General features: G+C 35.2%; 1 protein-coding gene across 5 annotated transcripts in view; it reads right to left on the bottom strand.

Annotated features, from left to right (window-relative positions):
* STXBP5L (syntaxin binding protein 5 like) overlaps nucleotides 1–27,530 on the bottom strand; it is a 187,319-nt gene that overhangs the window by 43,240 nt on the left and 116,549 nt on the right. For 3 of the 5 annotated variants that reach the window (XM_021397318.1, XM_021397302.1, XM_021397332.1), the window contains 13 exons: nucleotides 26,843–26,966; nucleotides 26,152–26,230; nucleotides 25,818–25,972; nucleotides 24,617–24,689; nucleotides 23,225–23,372; nucleotides 21,570–21,637; nucleotides 20,327–20,367; nucleotides 17,307–17,524; nucleotides 15,216–15,388; nucleotides 9,815–9,940; nucleotides 8,530–8,681; nucleotides 6,807–6,878; nucleotides 624–689 (listed from right to left, as the gene is read on the bottom strand). In XM_021397318.1, the coding sequence (XP_021252993.1) occupies nucleotides 624–689; nucleotides 6,807–6,878; nucleotides 8,530–8,681; nucleotides 9,815–9,940; nucleotides 15,216–15,388; nucleotides 17,307–17,524; nucleotides 20,327–20,367; nucleotides 21,570–21,637; nucleotides 23,225–23,372; nucleotides 24,617–24,689; nucleotides 25,818–25,972; nucleotides 26,152–26,230; nucleotides 26,843–26,966 (1,495 nt within the window). The remainder of the gene's footprint in view (nucleotides 1–623; nucleotides 690–6,806; nucleotides 6,879–8,529; nucleotides 8,682–9,814; nucleotides 9,941–15,215; nucleotides 15,389–17,306; nucleotides 17,525–20,326; nucleotides 20,368–21,569; nucleotides 21,638–23,224; nucleotides 23,373–24,616; nucleotides 24,690–25,817; nucleotides 25,973–26,151; nucleotides 26,231–26,842; nucleotides 26,967–27,530) is intronic. The other 2 variants (XM_021397328.1, XM_021397311.1) reach the window with 1 other exon arrangement.

Consider the following 27,530-nt stretch of genomic DNA (forward strand, 5'->3'; position numbering starts at 1 on the left):
GCACTGAACTCACGTTAGAAGTGATCAGTGCAGTCTAGGCACTTCCAGAAAGTCTCTAGGAATGTGCTGAACTCCACACTCTGAAGGACTACAGGTAAGATTAGAAACATTTGTAAATTTTTAAATGGCCAGGATTTCAGGGCAGGGCGAAAATGATAAACTAATATTTTTGTTTAAGATTATGTTTCCACTGTAAATTACAACACTGAGGCACCGGTGGGTTCTTCTCAAACAAATTTTCTATGTGCACATATGTGTTTTATATATATATATATACACACAGTTATAGGGATTCACTACTAAAAGACAAAGCCTTTTAAGAAAACAGAGAAACAAGCCTCTAACAAAAGTGCTGATTTCATTTGAGATATAAGATATGCCTGTACTGCATCAGCTCCAGTGTTTATATACTCTTCACCTCAAGATGCCCCACTTACTAATAACTTTTCTTTAAATGAACAGATTTTGGATTTCATTGCACTATACAATAAGCACTTCTCCAGTAAATTCTTCTCTTTGGATCTGTGGTTATATACTTCACTTCTTAGGGATTAATGAAATACAGTGATGCACGACATGAATGGCTTATACAGACTGCAGGAAGAGAAGCCAATCACCTTTACCTGAAGTGGGAGACTTGCAACGCTCTAGCTCCAGGGAAACTGGACTGTCACTGAGTTCAGTCAGGCCTGAAAAAATGGAGTTAAAAGGTTAAGTTACAATCTAACAGGGCATGCTTCAGCTTTTCTTGGTCGATGATATTCTGTACTTCAAAGTCATTGTGGAGAAAGGAACAGTGTGAAATGTGAGGGAAATACCTATTTCAGAATAACTGTAGTTATCAGGCTGTCTCTACTGAAATTTAGGTCTACTTTAAAAAATCACACCTCTTGTTAACTCATACTTGTTTTCCAAGTGCCTCAGGGTAGACAAAGACTCGCTGTACTTAGTGAGTGAAAACAAGTAAACGTAGTTTAAAATTTCAATGTTCATGATATGTATAAAAATCAGTCTTCCCTGTCCAAGTGATGTGGAATCAGCTCTATACTTTCATGTGCTGCAGAATGCAGAGCAGAAACCACAAAATGGGGTGAGGAGGGCATGGGGAGGAAGAAAAAAAAAAGGAGTGAGTACTCGTGAAAGTAGAAAGTGAAAAAAAGAACATCACCACTACAACACTAAAATCTTTGAGATGCATTCACACAAGATTGCTCATTTTAAAGAGCAAGAGGTGATGGTATTGTCTGAATATAAAAAGGAGTTTTTCGGACAAGACACCGTACATGTCATTTAAAAAAATTTGTGAGGAACTCATCTGCAGCAGTCTACCATGGAGCAGAGCAGCAAGTAATGGAATCCTAGCCTACACTGCTTAAGCATGAGCTTGTGTTTGTGATCAAACTAAAACCCATCTTTAGCACAGATTGAATTGGAGTTTAAACATGCCTTTTGGGCATGTCTGAGTTCATGCTATCCTTTACCAAGGGCTGACCACTGAGTGTTTTTGTGAGGTATAGATACATACAATGAAATAATGAACATTGATTCTTTCCCAAATGCAGTACTAGAGGTTTTTAAAATTTGACACTATAGCTATGATGTTATGATTAATGAAATCTTTCTAAATTCTGTACAGTTACTCTTGGGTACAGTTATAATCATAGAATGGCTTGAGTTGGAAGGGACCTCAAGGATCATCAGCTTCCAACCTCCAATGCCAAATCCCAGGTCAGATTTTGCTTCTGAATAAAAAGTATTTTTTCAGGAGTTCACAAAATCAGTATTACAGCTCAAGGTTCATTGGTGCCACTGACTTATGTAGGAAATGCACCAAATCATACCACTGTTCTGAAAGAAAAAGAACAACCGCCTTTACAATATCACAGTCTCTATATGCTTGGCTAAGGTTTAAAATGCATTTCATATTATGGCATTTTAGAAATGGTGAATGTGTACTTTTCTACAGATACCACTTATTTTTAGTGTGGGGATTTGTGTCCTCCACAAGCACGTTGTCTTAGTCTTGAACACCTAGATTTGCTTAAGTACTGTCACTTGCAGATTTTCCTGACATCAATCTTTCTTCCTCAGAAACACTGAGTTCTATTTATCTTCCATCTATACACCCACAGTTTCTTTTAACCTTACTGAATGAATAATCTTGAAGATGTTGCATGACAACACGCTGTACAATCTGTAATCATTCACTGAAAGGAATAAACACGTGTCTAAATTTTTATTGAGATAAGAAAGGAAGCTCTCAAGCTCTCCTTTGTACTAGTGCTTATTTTCTAATTCCCCTTTCAAATAAACCAGTCTAAATCTTTTTAATAATTCCTCATATGTAAGTATTTCCATGCAGCTCAGTTTCCCTTGAATCTTTGAGAGGCTACAACAGCTACTGATGTTGTATTAAGAAACATTTTCACTTGATTTTAAGTTCTGTAGGCCTAATCTCTGTCACAAGATATTTTTGCTAATTTTAGCAAAAATAACCAGCAAATTTTGAGTCCAGCTAGAGTAAGAACGTAGCAGCAAACTAAATGCAAATAAATGAATTTGGGAATTAAAGCAGACACCTGTCAGAAGATGTACCTGTTGACATTATTTTGCTTTCAGGAAATTATAAACGTGAAAATTACGCAATATGTGACTATACCTTCTGAGGCATAAAGTAGTTTTAAAGACAACTCATGAATACTTTTCAAAGTTCACTGTGATTCTCGTTTCTTCTTTATTAAAGAAACAAAAATATTATTCAAAGATCAAAAAGGTAACGTCTAGTATGGAATAACAGCATTTATGAAACAATAATTTAAAATAATTTTATAATTTTAATCTTTGATTACACGATCCAGACTTTCAATTTACCAATGGCATCCAAAGTCATCACATTTTTTGTTATAATTTAATGAATTATAAACAAATTTTCATAAATATTCACAAGCCAATACGTAAACTCAATATGATTTTAATCCATAATCTTCACACTAAATTACCATACTATGTTTCTTTTATGTTTTAATATGATGCATTCTTTGGAAATGGCAGATTGTTCAGAATATAGATGTTAACTTAAAACTCAACCTAGATTAGCTTCTACTGTGTTGACAGGTGCCATTTAAAGTGTTAATTACTGGCAAGTAATGACTCATAACAGTGTTCTGTGTCTTCCTTTAACAGTAAGGTTACTTTTGCTCACATCCTCTCAAAGGGTACGCCTGAAGGAGGAACAAATATTTCTCAGTGAAAACTATGAATTCTGAAAACTATTTTCCAATGGATAAACATAGTTTTAACTTGTTGCCTCTTTGGACGCTTCATAGAGACTATTTATTTTCTTGTTTTCCTGACAGATGGTATGAATTTCTATTAGGAGACCAAACTGATTTTGTAAGGTTGTAGTTTTATGTTCTGCTGCAAAAACAATCACTCCAGCTGCAGGAAATGTATTTGTTTCAATATTGAAATATAAACTATCTACTCCTCGGCAATAACACGTACAACTTAATTTTGAATAAGGAAAAAAAGCCAACGCCCCTCCAGCCCAGTTCACCACTACTTCAGAGGGAATTTATTTTATTTGTCTTGGCATGTAGTCTTGCTACAAATGAAGATGGCTGCCAGCAGATTTTACAGAAAAAAGAATGGGGCTACCAACCCCAAGAAGCTTTTATATTTCCATCCTCTGTCATTAAAATATGCCTAGAGTTTACTACATTTCCTTTTCTAGTTTATAACATTTGTACTTTTAATTTCAACCTTTGCTTCTCCCTTCCCATTTCTACCTCCCATGCCACAGAATGCATGGTCTTAATGCTCTAAGTTCACTCCAGGCCCTTTTGAGTCTGCTTTACACAAGTATATACCACTCATCAAGCTCTCAATAGATTGGCTACATTGCACAACAATTCCATCACGGAGCTTTATATATCAGATGACCTTGTTACTGTTGATCATGCCTTCCCTTTGGCAAATCTCTTATCTTCCATACAGTGCTTCTTTTCCCTGTTTGTTGGTTTTTTTCCACTCCTTCAGTTGCAAGACACTTCAGATTGAAACATCAACCTTTCCTTTATCTCTCTGTCCAGGGTGATCTTGTGTGACCCTAATGATACATAAACACATCTCTTCTATGTTTACTTTCACCCAAGCTCAAGTAGTATTCTTTTTCCTGTAGTACTATTCTTTTCTCTGATATTCTAATCTATACTACTGCTTCCATTCTTGGAATATCAAGCTAACTCTGGATACAAAAGCTGGGCGCAAAATCAGACAGTTTCTTACAGAAAATTACCTCCACAATGACTAACAAAAGTATATAACTCATTGATAATCTGTCCTGGTTTCATCTGGGACAGAGCTGATGTTCTTCATAGTGTCTAGTGTAATGATGTTTTGGGAAAAAACAAGGCTGGTAACACACTGACATTTTAGTTGTTGCTGAGCAGTGCTGTACAGAGCCAAGAACATTTCAGTTTCTCAGCTTCTCATACTGTCCTGCCAGCAAGGCAGCTGAGGAAGCACAAGGAGCTGGAAGGGAACAGAACCAGGAGAGGTCACCTAAACTGGCCATATGACTTCATCTGAAGAAAAATTATAAAACTGAGGGGAGTTGGCTGGAGGAGGCAGCAGCTGCTTGGGGACTGGCTGGGCATAGGTTAGTGGGTGGCAAGCAATAGTTTTGTGTATGATTTGTTTTATATACATATATTATTATCATTACTGATATTTCTCTCTTCCTTTTCCATTTTACTAGATAGTTTTTATCTCAACCTATGAAATTCTATTTTTTTCCCCCCATGATTCTCCCATCCATCCCATTGGGAGGGGGTAAGTGAGCAAACAACTGTGGAGTGTTTAGCTGCTTACTGGGTTAAACCACAACATAATCTTTTCTTTGGCTTCAGTGAATACAAGTGAATACTGATTCTCTCAAACTGACCTTCATGAAATTATCTTCCCAGCTCATTACTTCAATTGAATCGACTCCAGATATGTCTTCCCATTAACTTCAATTTTTATTCATATAATCCTCAATACTGTAGACCTACTGCCTACATTATCATGACTATTTCTGTTTTTACCTTGATAATATCAGTTTTGAGCAGGGTTTCAAAAAAATAATTTTTCTTTTCCAATTATTATCCCTTACAAGAATAAGCTTGTGATCACAATCCTAAATCCATCCTCAGTAACACTCTTAAAACTCCTCTCTCTCATAAGAGTAGCAAAACTCAACTTGAGAATTAGATAGCAATTGGAGATATTCTTTACTACTGCTCACTAGCTAGGATGCTTTACACTCTGTAACACACTCTGTTCTTAGTCTTACTGTCTGGTGCATCTTTCCTACCATTCAGTGCATACTCCTATGTAAGTATCAATGACAAAGGCAAAAACAAAACACTTTTTGAGGAAAGAGAGTTAACAGAGATTATGAACAAGAGTCAAACTCACAGACTTCAGCTATGCAGTATATAGAAAGCTTTCAGGGTTGAAAGTAGAAACAGGATTAGAAATATTCAGCTCTGAAAAGCTGTGGGCTGTGTTTGTCATCGTGGATGAACACGTTGGACTTACTGGTCCTTTTTGATCTTACACAATTTTTTTTGTAGGGTGTTTTTTTTTTGGTTGAAACTCAGAGACTTTTCACTGCAGTTTGTCCTTTGAGGTCTCATTTATAAACTTGTAATTAGAAAGACCTGACCAATGAAGTATAAAACATTATACACCAGTCCTTTTTATGGACTGCTAGATTTCTAACTGGCCTGGTATTTTAACTAAATAGACTACTTTTTATGAAATACTATGACACTAAATCACATAAATTAGTTGCTAAATAATCTATCTAGAGAGATGAAATGTAATTTCTTATGTGAGTGTACAACTGTACTTCAACAGCTATATGACTCTGTATTTATGTGAAATGCTAAAACAACTGTCATCCCTTTCTTTATCTTGCCTACACTAAGTATTCAATGTAAAATTGCCTATCCAGTTGTTCTGCGAAAAACACTTTAAAAAGAAATGAATTAGAGGCATCCTGGAGACCTAATTACATATAAGCACTACAGTTAATTAAGATACATACAGCTTGTTGGTTGAACAGTCATTTTTGCAAAATTAATTATAGTTTTGTTCATCACATTGTGCAGTGATGAATGCTAATATTTAAATTGCACACCACTATAGTTCAACATTTTAAAATATAAAAAACATTAATTTTCATAACTCTTTGATGTATGTATTTTTATACCCACTTTATATTCCCCATTAAAGATCAGAGCCATGGGATGGTTCCCCAAAGCCAAATATTCAAGTATCAAACCACGATAAAAATTTAAAATTTCACAGCACGCAATCCAATTGGTAGATTTTTAAACTGCGTTGTTCTTCTGAGAATAGGGAAGAATTATTAAATAAGTATAACCAGGCAGTGCCATTGCAAAACAAGAAATGCTTCATATAAGTAGGTGTACACTGAAATGGAAACAAAACAAAAGGAAAATACTGTCATCAAGACCGTAACAATATTGAAAATTCATTTCATTAAGGCCAAATTTGTCCCATATAAGTCAATGAGGCTTTCTCATTGGTTGTTCTGGAAGAGGAAAACAGATCTGAAATATCTGTACAATAAAGAAAATTGTCAAAATTAAGCACGGTTGACATTACAAAATGTAATAAATTGCATGCATGCTGAATGTGTTTCAGAAACACATTACAAAGCACAAACACATGGGTTTACGTCAGGCATAGTCTCATCATGATAAAGCTATTTGCCTAACCTTTGTAGAACTTACTCTGATAGGAAGTACGGATCCGTTTCGTTAAATCTGGATAAAAGTTAGACAGGCCACGCATGCAAAAGTTGTCTTTGGAACATGCCAGTACACCAGCATCAGCAGCAGGCAGAGGAAAGAGAGAAAAAACAGTCTAAAGTGAAAGGAAGTGATATCCATAACCAGCATCTAGAACAGCCAAGGTGAAGAAATTTCAGCAGATGCTTACCTTCCAATTGGGAGATATAACAATAAAAATAACCAAAAAAGTAAAGGATGTGGGATGGATGGTGAGAAAGCAGCTGAGGATCATTTTTCAGATGCACAGTTTCTATGACCAATCTAGAAGAGCATATTCTTTCTTAGTAGTCACTTATACCCAGTAGACTCCGTTCTAGCAGCACAACTCAAATACTGCCTTAAAGGAGTAGCCAAGACCGTCCCTGACACATAGAAATCCTGCATGGTGCAAAGCTGATAATAGCTATTTTTACAACAGTTGTCCTGCATTTTTTTGTACACAGCTCTGCATCATGTTGCTTATGTTTGGTTGCTCAAATTATACTGGGAACTGCTGTAAGCTTAACTGAACCAGAGAGGAAAGCTGAAGATAGCTTAAAGCTGCTGGTCTTTTCTTTCTTCAACTGTTCCAAATTTACATCCTTAACACTTGGTATGATGAGAACTAAGCTTGACATGATTAAATGCCTTGAAAGCGAGATAAGTGAACTTTCAGGGATGGAAGTAAGCCTGAAGACTTACTTTTTTTTCTCCAAATACTACTTTCTATTAAAAGTACAATCATATTCAAAAAGAAAAAAAGTTTATATTGACTCAATGGAGAAATACGATTTGATGATTTAGCGTTGGATCCACTGATAAAAATGCTCATGTCATAAAACCACTGTAATCTCCCGCTTTTAGAATTTTATATGTATATTTAAAACATTCAGTCTTTCCAAACAGATTCTGAAATCTAATTCTAAAATTCCACAGCTATATAAATTACATTTCATAACTGTCTTTGACTCAAGTATGTTATTATGGAACGTACAGAGGTAAATGGTAGGTTTTTTCCCCCTCATACAAGTTAATTTTTTAGATAATCAAAAATGTCTGGCAAAATTTAACTGCAGTGATGAACTGATGTTTCTAACACTTAATGCATAATAGCTATGAATTACAAATGTGATCCTCTTGGCATCAAATTTAAGAGATGGTACAGGTGGATTTAGTAAATTTATATTAGGAGCTAACAAAGTGGCTGATTGGAGCTTGTTTTACTATCTACATAACATGTACCCAGCTATTACGCTATTTCCCAAACACAACCGCCTATTCAATTAACAACAAATAACACTTAGCAGAAAGTACAATTAAGTTTAAATGGAAGTCTTAGCTATTGGAATGAATTTACTGAAAGAAAATAGCATACAAGAGGACTACACTTGAAGTCTACACTTCAAGAGAGTGCCAGAGAAGCCCTTTACTGCTCTACTCATGATTTTTAGAGACTCAGCAAAGGAAATAACTTGCTGACCTCCATCCCAAAAGAATAAACCTTAAACTTTTTGCTTCTGAGAAAAAGTATCAGTACCTAAAGCACATCAGGTTTCTTCTGTCAAGTTATAGAAATTCCACTGGCTGGCAGATAGTCATGCATGTCAAAAGCACTATAAGAAGCCACAGGCAAAAAAAAAGTCAAAGAATGTCAAGCTCATAACCACAATATTTTAATTCCTACCTGCAGCAAACTGCTTGCTTTTGCGAGGTGAACGCGGTTGGCGTTGGTATGGATCACTTGATCCATACAATTCAAGGGTTCCCATGCTCAGTAGTACTGTCTTTTGCATGAAGTCCACAACGGCCAAGCCATTGCAGTTTCCAAATGCCACTCTAAGAAAAAAAAAGTTCCTCAGAGGTATTAGTAATATATAGTTAAGTGGTGCAAAAAATAATTATTATTTAGTATTATGAATTCTGCAGCAACATTTTCTTCAGAAACTACTCAAAGCTTACTTTCTCTAATTACAGATTTGTAATCCTGAATTTATAAAATTGTGTCCTGAAACACAGTAACTGACACTTCAGAAAGCAGACTACCGCCTTTAACCTTCTGTGCAGAATGCATCTGCAATAATGCAAAACCCTACAATTTATACAAGTAACACATGAACCTTGGAACAGTAAACCAAAAGGTTACAGAGTTCATGAAGAATTCACAAAACAAACTCCAAACACAACAATTTTGCACAAATATATACAAATATATATAAGAATTTTTGCTCTGCATAAAATTTCTGAAGTCTCTGAAGTGTCAGCTAACTTACAGAATATCAGTAGGAGTCAGATACTTAACACTCATTAAGGCTCATGTTTTTTATGCCTTCAACGTAGCTAATCTGATTAATGTATCTGGGCAATCCTCAATGAGAAAAAAACATTAAAAACTGGCAATTCAATAGAGATTGATGAAGAAGATGTATACAGATACGCTCACTTACAGTTCCATACAGAATTTAGTATTGGGAAGTTCCTTATTCAAATTTCAATTTCAGATCTCTGCTGTTCTTGCAAACAGAGATTAGTGCATACATGTAAAAGCTGTTCTCACAAGACAGCTTCCGATAAAAATATGATATCACATTAAACAACATTTATCACGCAATCACCATTTTTTTTTTTACAAGATGTACTTTACTTCAGTGATTCTTTTAAAATAACTTCTAAAATTTCAAATTTGAAAGGTAATTGGACTTTACTTGAAAGAATGGACAGAATGATGCAAAGCAATTCAGTCCTTTAAACAGGAGTAGTAAAAATACTACCAAAATTACAGTTTAACATCTCATATTACACTCTTTATGTGAATTCAAGTAATTTTTACCCAACAGTCTGGATTATAACATCTTTTGATTACTTTTACTCTGACTTCAAATATCTTTAGGGAACTTCAAAGTTTAGCTGGAATGTAAATGATTTAATGCAAAAAACAATAAATTAATGCACCTTAATTTTGAGTTACTTACAGTCCATAAGCAGAGTTTACAGCAAGACTGGTAATCTGTTGTGGAGGTTCACCATCCACCCACACCAACTGAATAACAAGATCTGCTTGGTATCCAGGAGGCATTCGCACAGGTCGAGTCTTAACACTAAGAAGAGGTGCAAAATAAGAACAAACAAACAGACTGAGCCATGAATAACAAATGCTTTCCCTGAGAAAATATTAGTGAAAGAGAATCCTTTAATAAGACCAGAGCAGTATGCACAATTGCAGCATATCATGCATACACCCGTTCACTGAGACTAGGCTTTCTAATCAGAACATGGATATTTTGGAAGAATCGCAGGCTTTGACCTTAATTTCTGCTGTAGAAATAGATCCGAAAATTTCAACATTCCCAAAATAAGAAAATCTTGATAAGATGTAGGTGAGGTAAACAATTGCGTCAATACAAACAATTTTTGCTTAATAATTTTGCTTCCATTTTCATTTTCTCAAATATTTTCTTGTACTACACCACAGAATCACAGAATAATTAAGGGTGGAAGAGACAACTAAGATACCTAGTCCAACCATGAACCCATCACCCATGCCCACTAAGCCATGTATCTCAGTGCCACATCTACATGGTTCTTGAAAATCTCCGGAGATGGTGACTCCATCACCTCCCTGGGCAGCCCGATCCAATGCCTCTCCACTTCTGAGAATAAATCTTTCCTAATACCCAACCTGAACCTCCTCTAGTGCAATTTGAGGCCATTACCTTTCATCCTATCACTAGTTACCTGGGAGAAGAAGCTGATCCCATCCCCACTTTGCTACAAACTCCTGTCAGGTAGTCGTAGAGTGATAAGGTCTCCCCCAGGCCTCCTCTTCTCCAGACTAAACGATCTAAGTTCCTTCAGCCACTCCTCATAAGATTTGTGTTCCAGATCCTTCATCAGCTTTGTTGCCTTGCACATTTAAAAATCGGCATGAATAATCAACTTAGATGGAAAACCTGAATGCTTTCTTCTGAAAATCTCAAACAGGACATTTCTGTATTATTGGAACTATCTCATTCTGAAGTAAGGCAAGAGAAGATAGATGAGATGTGTCTTTCTGTACTGCACCTCATCACTGCATATCCAGAACTTCTGGACTTGACAATTCTATTTATCTGTCTAGTGCAAACAAATCCTATTTTCTTCTTAGGAGTATAATTACCTCATACGTGACCTAGTCTTTTTGAATGACTGCTTCCTACATAAAATCTGGTATAAATATTAACACTTCTTCATATTCTGTTATGGCAAATTCAGTGACTTCCACAGCACATAGCAAAGGTGTAAGAACTGAATGCTTTCATAAGCCTATTTTATTTATGATCTTGACTGGTAGAATTTACTCGATGATACGCTGACATTATGCAAGAACAGCAATTCTTTGAGATGCATTAATTATAAATACTGAGACTGCATATATTACACATCTCTCCACACAGTTATTATAGGGTAGGCTACTATATATAATCTTATATCCATGTGATAAAATGCACCCAAAGAAACAACGAGTATCAAGAGAGGAAGGAATGTAGCTAGTCAATATACACATGGACAACACAGACATAAAAATTGCAGTTACTGGCAAAAAGTTATTTCTGCTATATGTGCTTCAATATAGGTAGTGAAGCACTGTTGTAAATAACTTAAACAATACTGGATTGTAGAGGCGAGATCTTTGCTGATTGGTTACACAGAGTATCTTCTGAACATGACGATGATGCGACTCAGCAAGCTTTCCAACCATTCCTAGCCCACGCACCTGACAAGGTGGTGGATGAAACCAGAAAAAAAGAAACAAATTTCTACTGGGAAGCATAAAAGTAAGCACTTCTCACAACAGAAAATGCTCTAACATCTCATTCAACAACCACAGCTATCAGTTTGTTCTTAGCTCAGCTGAATGCACCTGGTGAGATGGAGGCCTTGGTGGCAAGTTTGGCTATTGGCAATCTATTATGCTTGTAGAAGAGAAGACATATAGAAAACTGAAAGAAAACGTAACATGGCTAAAATCATGAACTTGATAACATGAGTAGCACATTAACAGAAAACATACAAAGCAAACAGTGCTCTAATTCTGACAGAAATTATGAAGAACAAAGGACAGCACAGTGCATCTCATGCTTTTATGTGTGTCTCCGAGGTGCTGTCACTTTGGCTGCTGGGCCCAGCCATGCCTTCCGGTGAGGCTGTACGAACTGGTTGTGTCTGGCAGGGAGCAGCCCCAGCCTCACCTCACAGAGGCTGCCCCTGGTACCACCCACCACCAGCACCTAGGCCCAGACACCAAATACAATCTCTCTGATAATTTTTTTTCAAAATACGTTCACAAGGCCTTCAAATGTTTAACCAATTCAGTAAAACAATTTATGCTGTACTGCTTGTATTTTTAACTTAAATGGTTCACTAACCCTAACCTATTATCAGAGTATACCTACAGTGTTTGAGGGAATGGGATCACATATCTGGCTATCACAGCAGAGTACATACAGAGTTTTGGGATGAGGAACAAGACCTTCACCACGATCTCCAAGATACAACCATCTGCTCTCTTTTTCACGATCTTGAACTGCTCCTACCTATTTCCCTCTCTTACTGCATAAGTACGTAAGATGTGTGCCAAGGTTTTGGTGCAGAGGATGGAGGGGCTGCAGCAATGGCTGCTGTGAGAAGAGGCCAGGGGCTGCTCCATGCTGGACTCAGCCAGATCTAGCTGGCTCTGCAACAGACCTGTGGATGAGCCCATCAGCCAAGCTTGAGACACCTCTGGGAAAGTGTATGTAAGAATTTACATATAGGAATGTAGATATTTCTGTGACTTCCTTGAAATTTTCTTGTTATGCTACATAGAATTTGGTTTTTACTTTTCTTCATGAGATAGTCACAGTCAGATCTTTGTAATTTTGGAGCTACTTGTCAAAAACCTTGCCTGACCTAATTGTGATATGCTACTGAAAGTCTGGAAACAAAGACTCACCTCCTGGGAACAACTTTTAAGTGGCACTATTCACATAAAATTTTTTACCTGGATAATCAATCACAAATATTTCAGTTTCTCATGCTAATTTGCATTTTTCATAGTACAGTTTTATGAAATAAGCAAGAACAGTATCTATTTCACAGTGCTGCTTGCCTCTCTTGGTAACACTTATTTCTGGTTTCAGAAAAATGTTAAGTTTTCATTACTGCAGCCCCTTCAGTTGCTTGCTTTCTAGTGCTTATCTGCAGATACAAACAAATTTAGATACTTACTTGTGACTAAACAAACCACCAAGGTAGTGTGGAGTGCCACTCGTTTGCTGTGATGAGTTTGAGAAGTAGATACGAGATACAACTGAGACAAGGTTTAAAGATGGTTTGCGTATAATATTTTAAGTGTATTAGCAACACAGTGAAGTTGTGCAACCACCCTCCATGTGCAGGTGGCTGCAGCTTTACATTATTCCTGTATCTTTGTTTCTTTACTGCTGCTCACCTTAGTAACTTGCATACAAAATCAAGAGCATAATCTCATTTTCTGTTGGGTTTTCTGCACTTCCAGTACTACTGAAGCTGAGGAAGCTGGGATTGTTCAGTTTGGAGAAGAGGAGGCTCAGGGGTGACCTTATCGCTCTCTAAAACTACCTGAAGGTAGTTGTATCTAGTGATAGCACTAGAGGGAATGGACCCAAGTTACATCAGGGGAGATTCAGGCTGGATGTTAGGAAATACTTCTCCAAAAGAGTGGTCAGGCGCTGGAATGGGCTGTCCAGGGAGGTGGTGGAGTCAGTCCCTGGAGGTGTTCAGGAAACGTTTAGATGTTGTGTTGAGGGACATGGGAAATATTGGCGATAGGTGGACAGTTGGACTGGATGATCTCAGCAGTCTTTTCCAAACTTGGTGATTCTATGATTCTACTTTCATCTTATAATCATAATTATGTTTGGAACATTACATTTTCAACAGAAAAGTAAGGTGAGTTTGCAATAGTGGAGAAGAGAATAGTGGGGATACTTACATGCCTTTCCCTGTTGAAAAGAGTGTGAGTGTAAGCAATATACTTTCATACAAATGTAAGAGGGAGTATCCCAGCGGAGACACAAGTACTTGGACTTTGAAAAATCACTTCTCTAACAAAATAAGTTTACAGTTACTTTTTCAAAATAGGACAAAAGTCAGTTGGCCACTTAATAAAGTTGAGCAAATTTCCAAAAACTAACTAGCAGAACATCTACCACTTTGTTACCACTTTGCTTCCTCCCATATCAACAAGCCTTCCCTTCCCTAAATCAAATAAGAATCCCCTGAGGAATTCACTGAAACAATCAATTGTATTCTTACTGATTTCAATGGCACAAAACAGTTTGCTACTGAGATGGTTTAAATAACTTATCTCTGCCTTTTCTATTCATTTTAATGGTTCACATTAATGATTAAACATATGTCTGAGATTCAGTTGCTAACTGAATGAGGAAGACAAATATACAGGAAACCAAAAACTATTGTCAATTATGCACGGACAATGCCACAATATTGCTTTTAAATGTTACTGCTCTTTTCAGGAGCAGAACTGATGAAAATATCTGCAAATCAGACAACGTTCATTTAAACTGCTTTTGAAGTAATTGAGACATTTAAAATATTTAATAATAATTAAACTGAACTAATAATTAATTCACTAAATGAGAGCAATCCTTACCAGCAATGCACTATAATTGTTGTGATATTATGATTTATGGAGTTTTGTACAGAATTCTGTTCTGAAACTCTTTAAACATATAATTTATCTGCCTGAGAATATATTAATTTACTCCAAACAGTAGCAGTGTGTAGTACAGCAGACAACAATTTGTTTCCTCCTAAAGATTAAACACATACACACTTCCACACAGTGCAACTGTTCCATAACTGTATACTTTTAAGGCTCTTTTCTGAGTATGAACACGGTTTTCTTCCCCTACATGTAATAAGATGCACATACTTTTTTCATAGATGATGTTTTTTGCGTTATACTAATTAAACAAGGAGCCTTATGTAAGTATTTTTGTGAACTAAAAAAAGGAATTTCTCAGAAATTTAGTGATCTATTCCATAGCACTTGTGTTCCATTAAAAACTGTGGATGCAAGATGAACAATTACTCATGGATCAGACAGGAAAATTAGTTAAACCTTCATAGCAACAGTTTATCTTTGCCGTAACTAACTTTCAGCCTGTTAAATTCTTTGATAATTATTTTGCCATAATTCTTTTATTAGTTCTATATTCTGGTTTCTTTCTTTTTTTTTTTTTGTGTCACACAGTATGATTAACATCCTTTACTTGATAGTTGACAGATCATTGAAACACCTGATAAGAATGCTTTGAAGAAAGATGAAGCTTTCAACAATGGCAGACTTACCTAAGACATGGGATACTGTCCTTCATCATTCCTTCACCTGCTACAGTGTTGGTACTACCTGAAAGGCTCTTTAAAGAAGGAAGTTGGGAGGAGGGATCTGGAAATTGAGGAATTATTTCCGGTTCAGGAGTAATGATATCTTCTACTTCATACTGAAGTCGTACCTCTAGTGACTTAAATAAATAAAAAGCTGTCACAATTTTTTTGTATTACTTTCAAATAAATTATCAGGTGTTTTTTTTTTTTCCTGAAGATTTAAAAAAAACACCATATATCATAATAATCTACAAGTAAAGAATACATTCATTTGTTATTTATACAGCCTAACAGCAGTACTGCATAGGAACTTGTCATCTCCCCTACACTGATGGAGAAATAATTAGAAATATTCTTCTAGTACTGACTTCGTTCCAAGCCTTTTATTACAAGTGAAAGAATAGTTTTCCAGAATTTAGTATGAAAACAGATATTAATTACTCACTCTCAAGTAAACAATATTTTAGCATAAGCAGGCATCTCTCAAGTAAACAATATTTTAGCATAAGTTATAATAAAGTATCGTTCAGAGTCAATGTCATGAAAATTTTCTGCCTATTGTCCATTATCATTTTCCTAAGCCAACTAATTAAAAGAATGATCATCAACTTCTTCTCTATTGTAACTATAACACCATTTCTAAAAGACAAATTTTAGCCAGTATGCAGAAGTTTAACAGAGTGGGTAGTACTGATCCACGAACTCCATCTGTCCTCATGTGGGGTCAGGAGCAGAGAGTTCCATATTCTTTAATCTGTACATGAATTTGGCAGATTCTAGAATGCAAAGTCTAAACCACTTATCTTTCACTTTCCTTCTGGGCCCCCTCAGATAGGAAAAGGAGACCAAGGAAGCTCAGCCATGCTTCCATTCTTTCCACTAATGCAGGAAACCTTAACTGAAGGAATTGCAAAACAAATGGGAAACTGTACAGGGAGTTCAAATCTATCTAAGTAATCATCTCAAAATACCATGATAAATATTGGGCAATTCTTCCTACCTCATGAATTATCCAAGGAGAATTTCATCTCGAAAATAATAAAAAACAAGGTAATTCCCTCAAAGAAATAATGTCTTGGGAATACTAGCTGAACAGTAATTTCAGTGCTGGTTTCTCCCACCCTCCCGCACTTCAGGTATTTATAAACGTTGATGAGATCCCCCATCAGTCTTCTCCTCTCAAGGCTGAATCAATCCAGGTCTCTCAGCCTTTCCTTGTTTGGGAGATGCTCCAGGCCTATTTAGATTGCCTTTCTCTTAAGAGTTGACTGCTGTTGAATATTTTAGACTAATGAAAGAATATTTTACATTTAAAATGTCGCTGAACCACTCTGTTAGAAGTGGTTGTTGCTACTGTGCAGAAATGCAAGGTTTAAACCAATGTCTAACTTGCTCTGTGATGTACAAGGTGACTGCAGAGAAGTTAAACTAACAAGAACTGTGTGATTCTACCTGAAATGAAGTGACTGCTAAAGACATGAAGACTGAAAAAGGAGTATTTGAATAGGATTGAAGCTCAAGATGCTTAGGAAAATATCAACTACGTAGCCATAAATTATCTTAATTTTCAAATAGCGTTCATTTTGAGGGAAGCAAAGTCAGCATAAGCCAGAAAAAAAAAAAAAGAACTCTCTTAATTTTGTTAAAGCTAGTGATAATTTTCAGTCCTCTTTCTTTAGAAATACTATGAAAATCAATTGAAGATATGAAATAATTCATTTAAGAAGAGCAAAGTTATCTGGGAAAAACATACATCAGTCAGTATTGCTAGAGCAGTAAGTACAACAGAGATGTACTGTATTGAAGTCTTAAAAGCAAACTACGCCTGACATCTATCCTGTAGTATGTTACTACTAAAGTAAAAAAGAAGAGAGTTGGATCCCAAAACCTCAGTTTGGTTTTTATCATCAGCTTAAGCACAATCAAGATTTCATTCAAAAGGTTTTAAATGGAATATTCCTAAACCTGTGTTATGCAGTTACATGCAGACACAGAAGGCACTTTCATCCAGAAATAATGTTATTTTATAAGCAAGTAAAATTCTGAATGACTTACCGCAATTTCCGTATTTACTTCATGTTTGCTGAATCTATAAACTACCACATACGCAGAAACTCCTGCCACACAGAAAATACGGCTTTCAGGACACCAGTACATCATTTGAACAGCAAAAGGGTCTTCTTCCACAATCTCAGCCGTTGCTTTTCCTTCTCCTGACTTCTGTTTCTCAAAGACTTTTGATGTTTTTAATTTGTACAACATCTGTAGTGTAACTGGAATATATTAAAACAAAAAAGCCTGACTAACCATAAGCAAATAAGTTATAAAATTCTTCAGTTTCCATTTTCTTTTCAGTTGTGGCACAACAAAGAATGCATATATGAAGAAGATAAAAAGATGGGTATTATACAATACAGGTTTTATACCAGTACATAGTACCAGTAGGATATTTATTTAATATTTGCAAAATGGATATTTGTCTGTGAAATACTTTTTATCAGCAGAATGGAAAAGGTGTATATTAGTCGTATGACCATACTTAGGCTTACACTCAAGCGTTAGAGAGAGGCTCTGATCACACTGCTATTTTCTTAATTACATGTGAAACTAAGATTTCTTTTGTCTTGCTATAAAGACTGTATGGAGTGTTAAGAGAAACGTGGAAAATATACTGGTGGCCTGCCAAGACAAAGTCTTTCTGAAAGCAGTTCTAAAATGCTCTGATTTTCTTGACTAATAAGTTTATCTGTAATTACACCTGCTATAAAAGTCTTAATATCCAGAAGCTTTAGTCAAGAATACATCCCCAATACCATGAATTTTGGAGGTAACAGAGGAATTAAAATTAACCATATTTTGCTTTATTGACATTCCACACTGCTGTGTGGTTGTTTTTTTTTTTTAACTACTTTTGCATTAATTTATCAGTGACACTAATCAATCACTGCATAAGATCAGAAAAAGTCAGCCAGGCCCACTACGTATTAGGGTGTGTATATACACAAAAGTAAAGCTGTTGCATATGTTACTGTAACTGTGCCAGACAGTCCAGCTACTCTGTGCGACAATGGCAAGATGGAACAGCAGTTCTAGTTATGTAATCAGACGACAAATACATCAAAATTAATTTCCTTTTTGTAGTTCAGGTATATTTCCAGGAGTCTTAACAATATACGTGCTACCAAATTTTCACAAATTGCAGCAAGCGCTTCTGTAATGAATACATCATTCTTCTGAGTTTTGTGGTAGTTGAAAGGCCTCAAGATGCCCTTGATCCCAGAGTCAAATTTAGACTGGCACTTTGAATCAGGCATCCTGGGTCTACACATACTAAAACAGGAAGAACTACAGAATCATAGGGCACAAATATAAGGCATGCCTTACACTTCTACGAATTATTAGGTACCACTGACACATGAGCAATGATAAATTTGGAAAGCTGCTTCAGTGGTTTAGCAATTGCCTGTCTCCCACGTATCTATGTTTTCAGATACACAATCAAAATATGACTAAAAGCAAAGTACTTTTTTCCTTCAAATAAGAGCAGGATATTATGTTTGACATGAATCCTCAAATTAAATTTGAATGCTGTTTTAAAAGTAAGACCTTGTAAATAATAAAACTTTGTAAATAGTAAGCACTAAGTACAGTACTAGTAATGCTGCAAAAATTCTGAAAAGAGGGACTGAGACCAGGATGTCAGAAATGCATAGAGAGTTCTGTTACTGTTAAAGAGATCCATGAATATTCCTCCTCATCTAAGCTTTACCTCTATGAACAATTCCCATTGCAGTAGGTATACACATGTTAGAGGGCTATGTTATATCACCCGAGAAGTTTTTCCATTTTTTTCCTTTCCTCCTTCTCCTGTTGACCTCATTACAATTCTTTTATTTTTGGTATTCATGATAGCTTGAAAATCCTGGATGAAGCAACTCCAGAACGAAACTCCAAAAAAGATGCATCTTTTTTTTCCTCATATATGAAGAGAGGCTTTGGAGTCTCATTCTCTCTTTGATATTCTTGATGAGTGAAAAGATTTGGTATTAGGCAAAACCAGAATTATTTGACAAATTCATGAGGTTTAACTTACATTAAAGTATTGTAAATGTTCTCCATATTTGGATAGAAATATAACAGCATTAATCATGCCAATTATGTGGTGCAACGTGGAGTTAGCAGGTACTTTAAGTATCGGTATAGTCAGTATTATCAACCATTGTATCAGACTGTTCATTAGGGTCACACAAAATCTCTCTATGTCTGGCATTTCAGATAACAGTTTCTTTCAGGCTTGCTTATTTAAGAAATGGGAAGGGACTGTTAACTCATGAAAAAGATGTTCTACCCTGAGAACCCAGTATCACTGAGGAGAGAGAATACAAGGAAACTAATTATGCTGCAGAATTTATGAAGCACAGAGATGTTATTTGAAACAAAATACCACAGCTTTCAATAAAACTAAATGTATATTTTTAATAAATACATTTTAATAAGTGCCACGTGTATTTTCTGTAGGGAAAAATGCTGTTCTCTGATACATTTAATTAAATCTAAAACATATGGAATAACTATTTTATGATGTTTTTTCCTGCTAGGATGAATGGAAATGCTCTTCCCAATTAATTCCTGTAATTTGAGACTGGACAAGTAAAGATGCAGGTCTTTAACTAAGATGTCTTGTTGAGTTTTAATATTTTGTTTTTATCTAGCTGTAAAAAAGACTACATTACATTCATCAGGCCTATTTCAGCTCACTGTTTTCTATATGCAATAGGATTATGCCTAAGGGATTATTTAACAGTACTTCATTCTTCCTGGGTTTTGGTATGTAAGATCTGAAGTTTTTATCCCTATCATGGACTGTCACCCCTTCTCTGTATAAAATATTCCATTAACACTGTTTTTTCTCCTAATTTAATCAAAATTTGCATAATTTCACCTGACCATACCTAGTTACAGCATTACAGATATTAGTATTCATACTGTAACACATTATGTATTACACGTAAATATATGTGTGTGTGAATGTATGATTTTTCAGCATTGTATGAAAGTGAACTTCAAAAACTTACTGGCAGAAGCATCCCAAAACTTCACTGATCCATCTGCATGGCTTAAAAAAAAAATTAAATGTGTTAAAACAATATGCATTTGTAGAACATTTTTTGCTTTCACTGAGTGATAGAAATGGAAAAACTGAATTTTGCTTTGTGTTAATTCTCTGTACTTTAATGGTGTATCTACTAACCATAAGGAAATATTTTGTTATTAATATGATTGATGGAATACCTTTTGATGCAATACCTATACAGAACTAAGCTGACTACAATTTTTAAGATCACAACAGCACAAAATTAATTCATTTACTAATGCCAAGGTTAAGATGACCACTTCCGGCCTTGCAGTGTGCAAGTATCAAGCCTGTGCTCTCTAAAAATGCCACACATATCTAATTTTGAAAAGACAGAAGTCAGGTTCATTTTGCTTAGCACCTAACAGCTGTATTCTTTTTATTAATAGAAAATAATCCTTGAAATACGATTGTAGAAAGGAGACACTTCTGTTTACAACAAGAATTAATATCTTCTTCCCCTTACTGATATTATTGCACATATCATAACTGCATTTTTAAAAACAGGTTTTAACAATCACTTATTATAACAATTTATCAAATATACTATCATCAGTGCGTTTGAGACCAGAGCAAAATAGGAGTGTATCACACAAGAAGGCTTAAGAGTTTCTGTTTTACAGGGTGTCCCCTTGAAAATCCATGAGGCATTGCTCCTAGGGCTTCTACTGCAATCTTCTGAGCCTTTCTATGCCTTTTTCTATGGGACTGTCCATCACTTGAAAGGTGGAATAATCCCAGCACCAAACTGCCACTAATTATGTGGTATTAAAATGAATTCCTAAATCATCCCCAGGTGGTGAAAGGTCAACAGGCATGGAAAAACAGCTGGCTCCCTTTTTAATGCTAAGGCCTTCAAACCAACAAATGGATTGAAATGAATTCCCCTTTTGTAAGATCCCACCTTCACAAGTCGATTTCACAAGCAGACTTGCCGTCTAACACTGGGGCCACAATCAGTAATTCTTAACAGTAGTTCATCCTTGAACACAAAGCTCTATTTTCTACAGCAAATGGGAATTTCTGTGGTGATTCTGCACCTAAAAGAAAAACTACATGCCTCAACACAAGAGGTTAGGACACACATATCCTGGCAAGGGTCAACGCTTGCCCATAGATAACCCACAAATAAAAGTTCTAGACACTAACATTTTAAAAGAACAAATCCTCAGTTTCATTCTCACCCTGTGATAATGATTTCAGGATATGTCTGAGCTCCAAGATTCCATGCTCCACCACTGATGGGCCACTCCTAAACAAACAAGAGCATAGAGATCAAAGCTAATCCTGATGAACTTTGCTTGGTTAATTTTTAGACTTATGAGCAGACAACATCTTCTTTTAAAAAGCAATACATCTCAAAAATGAAATGAAAATATTGTGTAGCATTCACAGCTTTTAAAACTTATTAGTATTTTATCAATAGAGGCTTTTGTTTTTTTAAATTTACATTAACAACTAAAGTTGTTATTTTGTTGTGTTTTTTAATGGTTACTGCATAGCTAACACTGCAAACATTCAAAGCAGGAAGTAGAGGAAGGAGCAGCAAACACTTCTGCTACTGTTTTCACACTGGAGCTTCTATAGGATGCCAAATAGAACTGAGAATCTATTCTGAGGATGGAAATACTGAAGAAGCTGGCCCAGAAAAGTGGGAAACAAGCAACTGGGCATCATGCTGTGGGATACGAAATAAGAGAATGCAACTTTCACAGATCACATGAAATCATCATCTCTTCCCTGCCTTTTATTTATTAGTGGAAAGATTCTCACTCTCTTCCTTGGTCTAGGCTGGATGAGCAAAATGTTTGCCTGTGCCTAAAGCCTGGTGGATAACAGGTACAGAGGTAAGGATTTGTACAGAGTATGAGAGGGTAGAAAAAAATCTAGGAGGAAACTGGTTCTGAGAATACATGGACTGGATGCATGTGAGTACAGAAAGGAGTGAGCAGCAATGTCTATCTATATTCTGAGTGTGTATTTGTGCATGCACAAATAAAGCAAGTTGGACAAGAGAGTGTACAAGGAGTACAGGTAGGTAGTGAGATTTTTGGGAAACTATGCATGCAAATTAGGGATAAATAAGCAGACAAATTATAGTAAGAGAAATAACATTTTCTGAAGTATGTGGCTGAATTTAGATCTCAACAAAGTATATAAGGCCCAGGTTTCCAGCTCATGGAAAACGAGGCAGCTCCAAGGAGAACATTTCTTTCAATAAAAATTGAAAACTGATGCCCTATTTGCTTACTCAACATTTTTTCTTATTTATTGTGATGGATTAGTTCTATGCAAAACATAAACTAGATTAATGCCTGAAATGTATACAGTAATTGAATTCCCTATTTTCATTTCTGCAACTTGCATTATTTCTAAAACCCTTACGACCACAGTAGCTCAGTAAAATAATGAGTATCCTTGTTTAATAGAATGCTGTCAGCCTTCAAATTCCACTGAAGCTCTTCTGCTTTGCATTATAATAATTTTATATACTATTTCTTTCTTTGATACAGACAACATTTTCGGACAAATCTGAATTTTACATTGATGGAATTCTTTTAACTCAATCTGACCTGACATAATTCCGGCAGCCTAATGATAAAGTCCTGCATAATGGTGACTTAATACTTAATGCTTATGCTTAAATGGTGGTAGATATTACTGAGGGATGTATACCAGGCCATAAGAAATATCAGAAGGAAAGCTGCATCTAATCTGCTGGTTGGACTAACTTGAAATTGGTTATTAAAGAAGTAAAATGAAAAGAATTTGGCAAGATATTTCAAAGACATGGATTATACATCTGTTTTGTTTGTTGAAAAATACTGGTTTTGTTTACCTTATTGCTGTATCCTTGCTTTTTATGTTTTGCTCCTACAGAATAGAGTACAGGAATCAAATCTGGAGGACAGTCGGCAAAATATTCTGTGCAGGTGACAGGTGACTCATGAATGTCAATAGGATATGGATTTTCAAAGATTGGAAAACTAGTTAGGGAAGACAATTTATTAGAAGCACGGTGACACACTGAGCCATATAAGAAGACATATTCTTATTAGCAAGTATGTAACATGATCTGAGTAAAATAATTCCTGATAAAGTACATTTCCCGTTATTTTTTAAAACAAATGTATTGCTTTTAATGTCAATAGAAACTTGTAGCTTTAACGACATACAAATTCCTGTGCTGTGACAATAACCAGTTTTTTTCTGTAATGTAAATTTTTTCAGCATCTCAAAATCTCATTTATGAGATACAGAAGTCACATGTTTTCTAGACGCTTCAGGTTCATTCATATGATATATACTATGACCTAAGAACTAACTATTCAACTGCGGATTTTATGTTCAACAGTTTTGTTTCTTGTGTTGATAATACTACTGATTCTACAGTGAACAATTGCAATAACAGATGAAGTAGATCTCAGTTTACTTCCCACTTTCATCAGTTTGGCCTATCTGGAAAGAAAGAAGGCCTCATTTCTGGCAGATTGCGCAATGTTATTCACAATTCAAAAATGCAAGAAATTTGGTTCTGATTTCACTTGCATCTATTTTATATTGTTGAGATGATTGGAATTATTCTTGAAAGTGAATGAGATCAGAATATGATTTACTTTAAAACATTTCAAATCATTATGGAACAATTCTGTTCTTAATTATACCAGTGTGAATGTGGATGTACTTTTTGACACAGAACAAAACAAATAAGAATCACATCCTGCAATATATGATAGATATGAACACTGATTTTGATGTGAAAGTATTATTTGTCATTTAAAACAACAAACGGATCATGAAAGAATCCCACAGAGCCGGTATAAATCAGTACCGTTATTCATTAAAACACTTGACTAAATACTTAAGTAGTAGTCCCTGCGAAGTCTAGTGAAGTTAGACATGCATATACGTACTAGTTGAGTGTAATTTCTAACATGCAAATTCAGGTTATAATTAAGCAATTGTCCAAGAATCACTTAACTTTGATGCTGTGTTTGAGGGCTATACTGAAGGGACTGCAGATTTAGATCTATTCCTAAACTTTAAACCAAGCTTCTAGTGATTAGTTGAACCTAGCTTTTAAAGTGGAGGTAAACATACAGACTCAATGATTTTGTGTAGTAAAATGACATTCCATTATATCATTTGGATTGTTTTTTATCATCACATTCTAAACAGTTAAGAATTATCCATAACTTCATATAACATCATAACTTCATTGCATACTTACTTGCTTTGTGTCAAGTCAACAACAATGAGATCTTTTTCCAAAAGCACAACTACAGCATAGGGTTCTTGAAATTCTGTAAGAGAGGAATCAAGTATAAAAAACAACAAATTCTTCCATTAGTCATTTTAAACATTCAAGTCACATTTATGTTCTCTGAATGTTTACAGTATATTAAACAAAAACTAGAAAGCATTTGATTAGGGAAAAATAGGAAATTAAAAAAGAAACAACTTTTGGGCAGAAATGCTGACTAACACACATGGCAGAAGTAGCATTGGCATAATGTAGCATTCCAGCATGATAGAACACTGAAAGTAACAAAACAGAACGTGAGGAGGCTGTGTGTATTATGGCATTGCTGAATCCAATTGTTATACAGAAAATGTATTTTTTTGCTGCCCGGTATTAATACTTTTTCTATGAACTTTTTCTGTTCTTTAAAAATAGACTGTAAACAGCTGGTCCAGTTCTCTTGATATACAATGCCCTCATTTCCAAAGCAAAGAAAGATTCCAAAGGAAATCTTCTCAATATACTTATTTTAACAATAACAAGGGAAAATTAAGGAAACAACATGACAGGAGTACTCTGATGACAGCACAAGTGCTTCAAATGATACAACTGTGCTGCAGACATAGCGAGAGTGAAATGCCTACACTGGACTCACAGTGCAGAAAGAACTGCTAATTAACTTTGATTACTGGAAATTACTTTCATTGCATGACACTGAAACAAATAGCATTGTTTTTAATACGTATTTGATTTATCTTTGTATTAAAGATTTATTTTACTTTTCCTGACTGAGGGCTTAAAAAGCCAAATTTAGCTTCTCTTTCACTTACAGCTTTCTAAATTTCACTTTCTGGAATCTTCTGTGAATTTACTTCAGCATTTGGCAGTCTCATAATATGTAGCAAAACACTTTAAGATATATAAGCACTTACATTTGATTAAGATTAATACTACTTCACACTAAGCCATATTTCAAATTTGTATCTTGTAATTCATGCATTCTTTATTGTCCACTAATTACTTGTTTTCCATGTTCAGAATGCAAACACGTTTCAGTAACTTTCAGCAATATGGGATTTTTGAGATGGAGACAACTGTGAGAATGGAAGTTCCCGGACAGGAATTAAGATAGAAGAGAAGATCAGTTCATTTATATTTTCTATAACTGTGTTTTGCTTAATGAACTCACCATTTGGATATGGGGTTTCACAAAGAGTTAAAAAATCAACTATAGGGTGATCCATTTCAAGAACTGTAATTGCTTTCCCATGCATAATCGTTAGACTTGGTCTTCGACAAGCCTTATCATATGACAACCCACCGGAAAATATCACAAATGGTTCACTGTATTAAATATAAAAACATAGTAATCATAAGTTTATGTAATAAGTTTACATTATAGGTTTACTGTCTTAACAGCTTTAATATCTTAAATGGCTTTGCAAAAAAGAAAAAAAGGAAAGATTTTGAATGAGTTAATCCATGAATGTAACACTGAATTATCTACAGAATGATAAACATACCTGTTTTTACACGTTTTGTACTCCACTTTAAGAATTGGTTTACAGGATTCAGGTTTTTTTCCATCTCTTTGAATTTTTCCTAAGAAAAGAAAGAGGATGAAAACTGTATTAAAACATCACGACAGTAGAACTAATCAAGCTATCAAACTAAAATACACACCTTGAAGCAACTACATGATCAGGAAGAGATGGAACTTTAAAGCTACATGAGATGATAAGTATTAAAGCCTTCTTCCCTACAATATGCATGTTTAAATTAATTACGTTTATTATAACTTTAAGTTTTTACTGCCACATATGTCTAAACAATTACAGATTACACTTCAAAACATCTAAAAATCAGAGAAGGATTTCAATCAGCTATGAATTATTGAATTTCACTGACTATATGTACCTTTTCCTGATCACAGGATGAGCATGAACAGCTTAAAAAGCTTATTTTTTTCCTAAAAGGTGTAATTCATTAAGAGATAAAATTAAATGAAGAGTACAGTTTAAACTCATGGGTTTTTGGTTATTTCTGGATTAAAGAAAAGTCACTTGTAAACAACAACAAAAAAATCCAAAACAATTTTGTTTTTGTTTCTTTGAAAAGTATATGCTTGTTATCAACAATAAATAAAGATGCTAGAAGACAACTTGGAAAATACTGTATTACTTCTTTATTTTACATTTTTACTATAAAGATTACCATGTGGGATTGTGGTCTGGAATGGTCTGTTAGGACTTTTCAGGTTCCACAAGGTCAAGCTTCCATCAGAGTGACTGCACATGAACTGTTTCCCTTCATGGTGCCAAGCAACAGAATGAATAGCCTACAGAAATGAATGAAGAACTTGAGAGTGAAAAGCAATACACTGTTTACACTAATCAAATTTTTATCTATGACTCTGAATTATATTCATCTAATAGTATATCAACAGTTGGACGAATTTTGTTTGTCTAGAGTCCATTACCAGAACTGTTTAGTAACCAATAGCTATAATTCACAGCTAATTGACAAAACGATCCATTATAAATGCTAACAGGGCAAAAGAATGGAAGAAATTCTATTGAATAAGATCAAAATCAAAGAAATAGGATGGTAAGCAAAAAGTACACAAAGAAGGAATATACAATGCAATAATACGTCTGATAGCTCCTTAGAAGTATTTCATTTTACATACGTATGAGAACGCTGCACAACGGTTTTTACAGATAGCATACAACAGATGCAAGCTTTCTAAGAGGATGTCTTAGAAAAAGTAGAAATAGTTCTCTGTTCTCGAATCTTTTTACCCCCACATACCTAAGTTTTAGAGCAAGTACACCAAAACCTGTTAGGCTTCATATAAAAACAAAATGACAGAAAAAAAGTGAGATTGTTTCACTGATAAAGG

Source organism: Numida meleagris, chromosome 1 (assembly GCF_002078875.1).
Source record: "Numida meleagris isolate 19003 breed g44 Domestic line chromosome 1, NumMel1.0, whole genome shotgun sequence".
NCBI lineage: Eukaryota > Metazoa > Chordata > Aves > Galliformes > Numididae > Numida > Numida meleagris.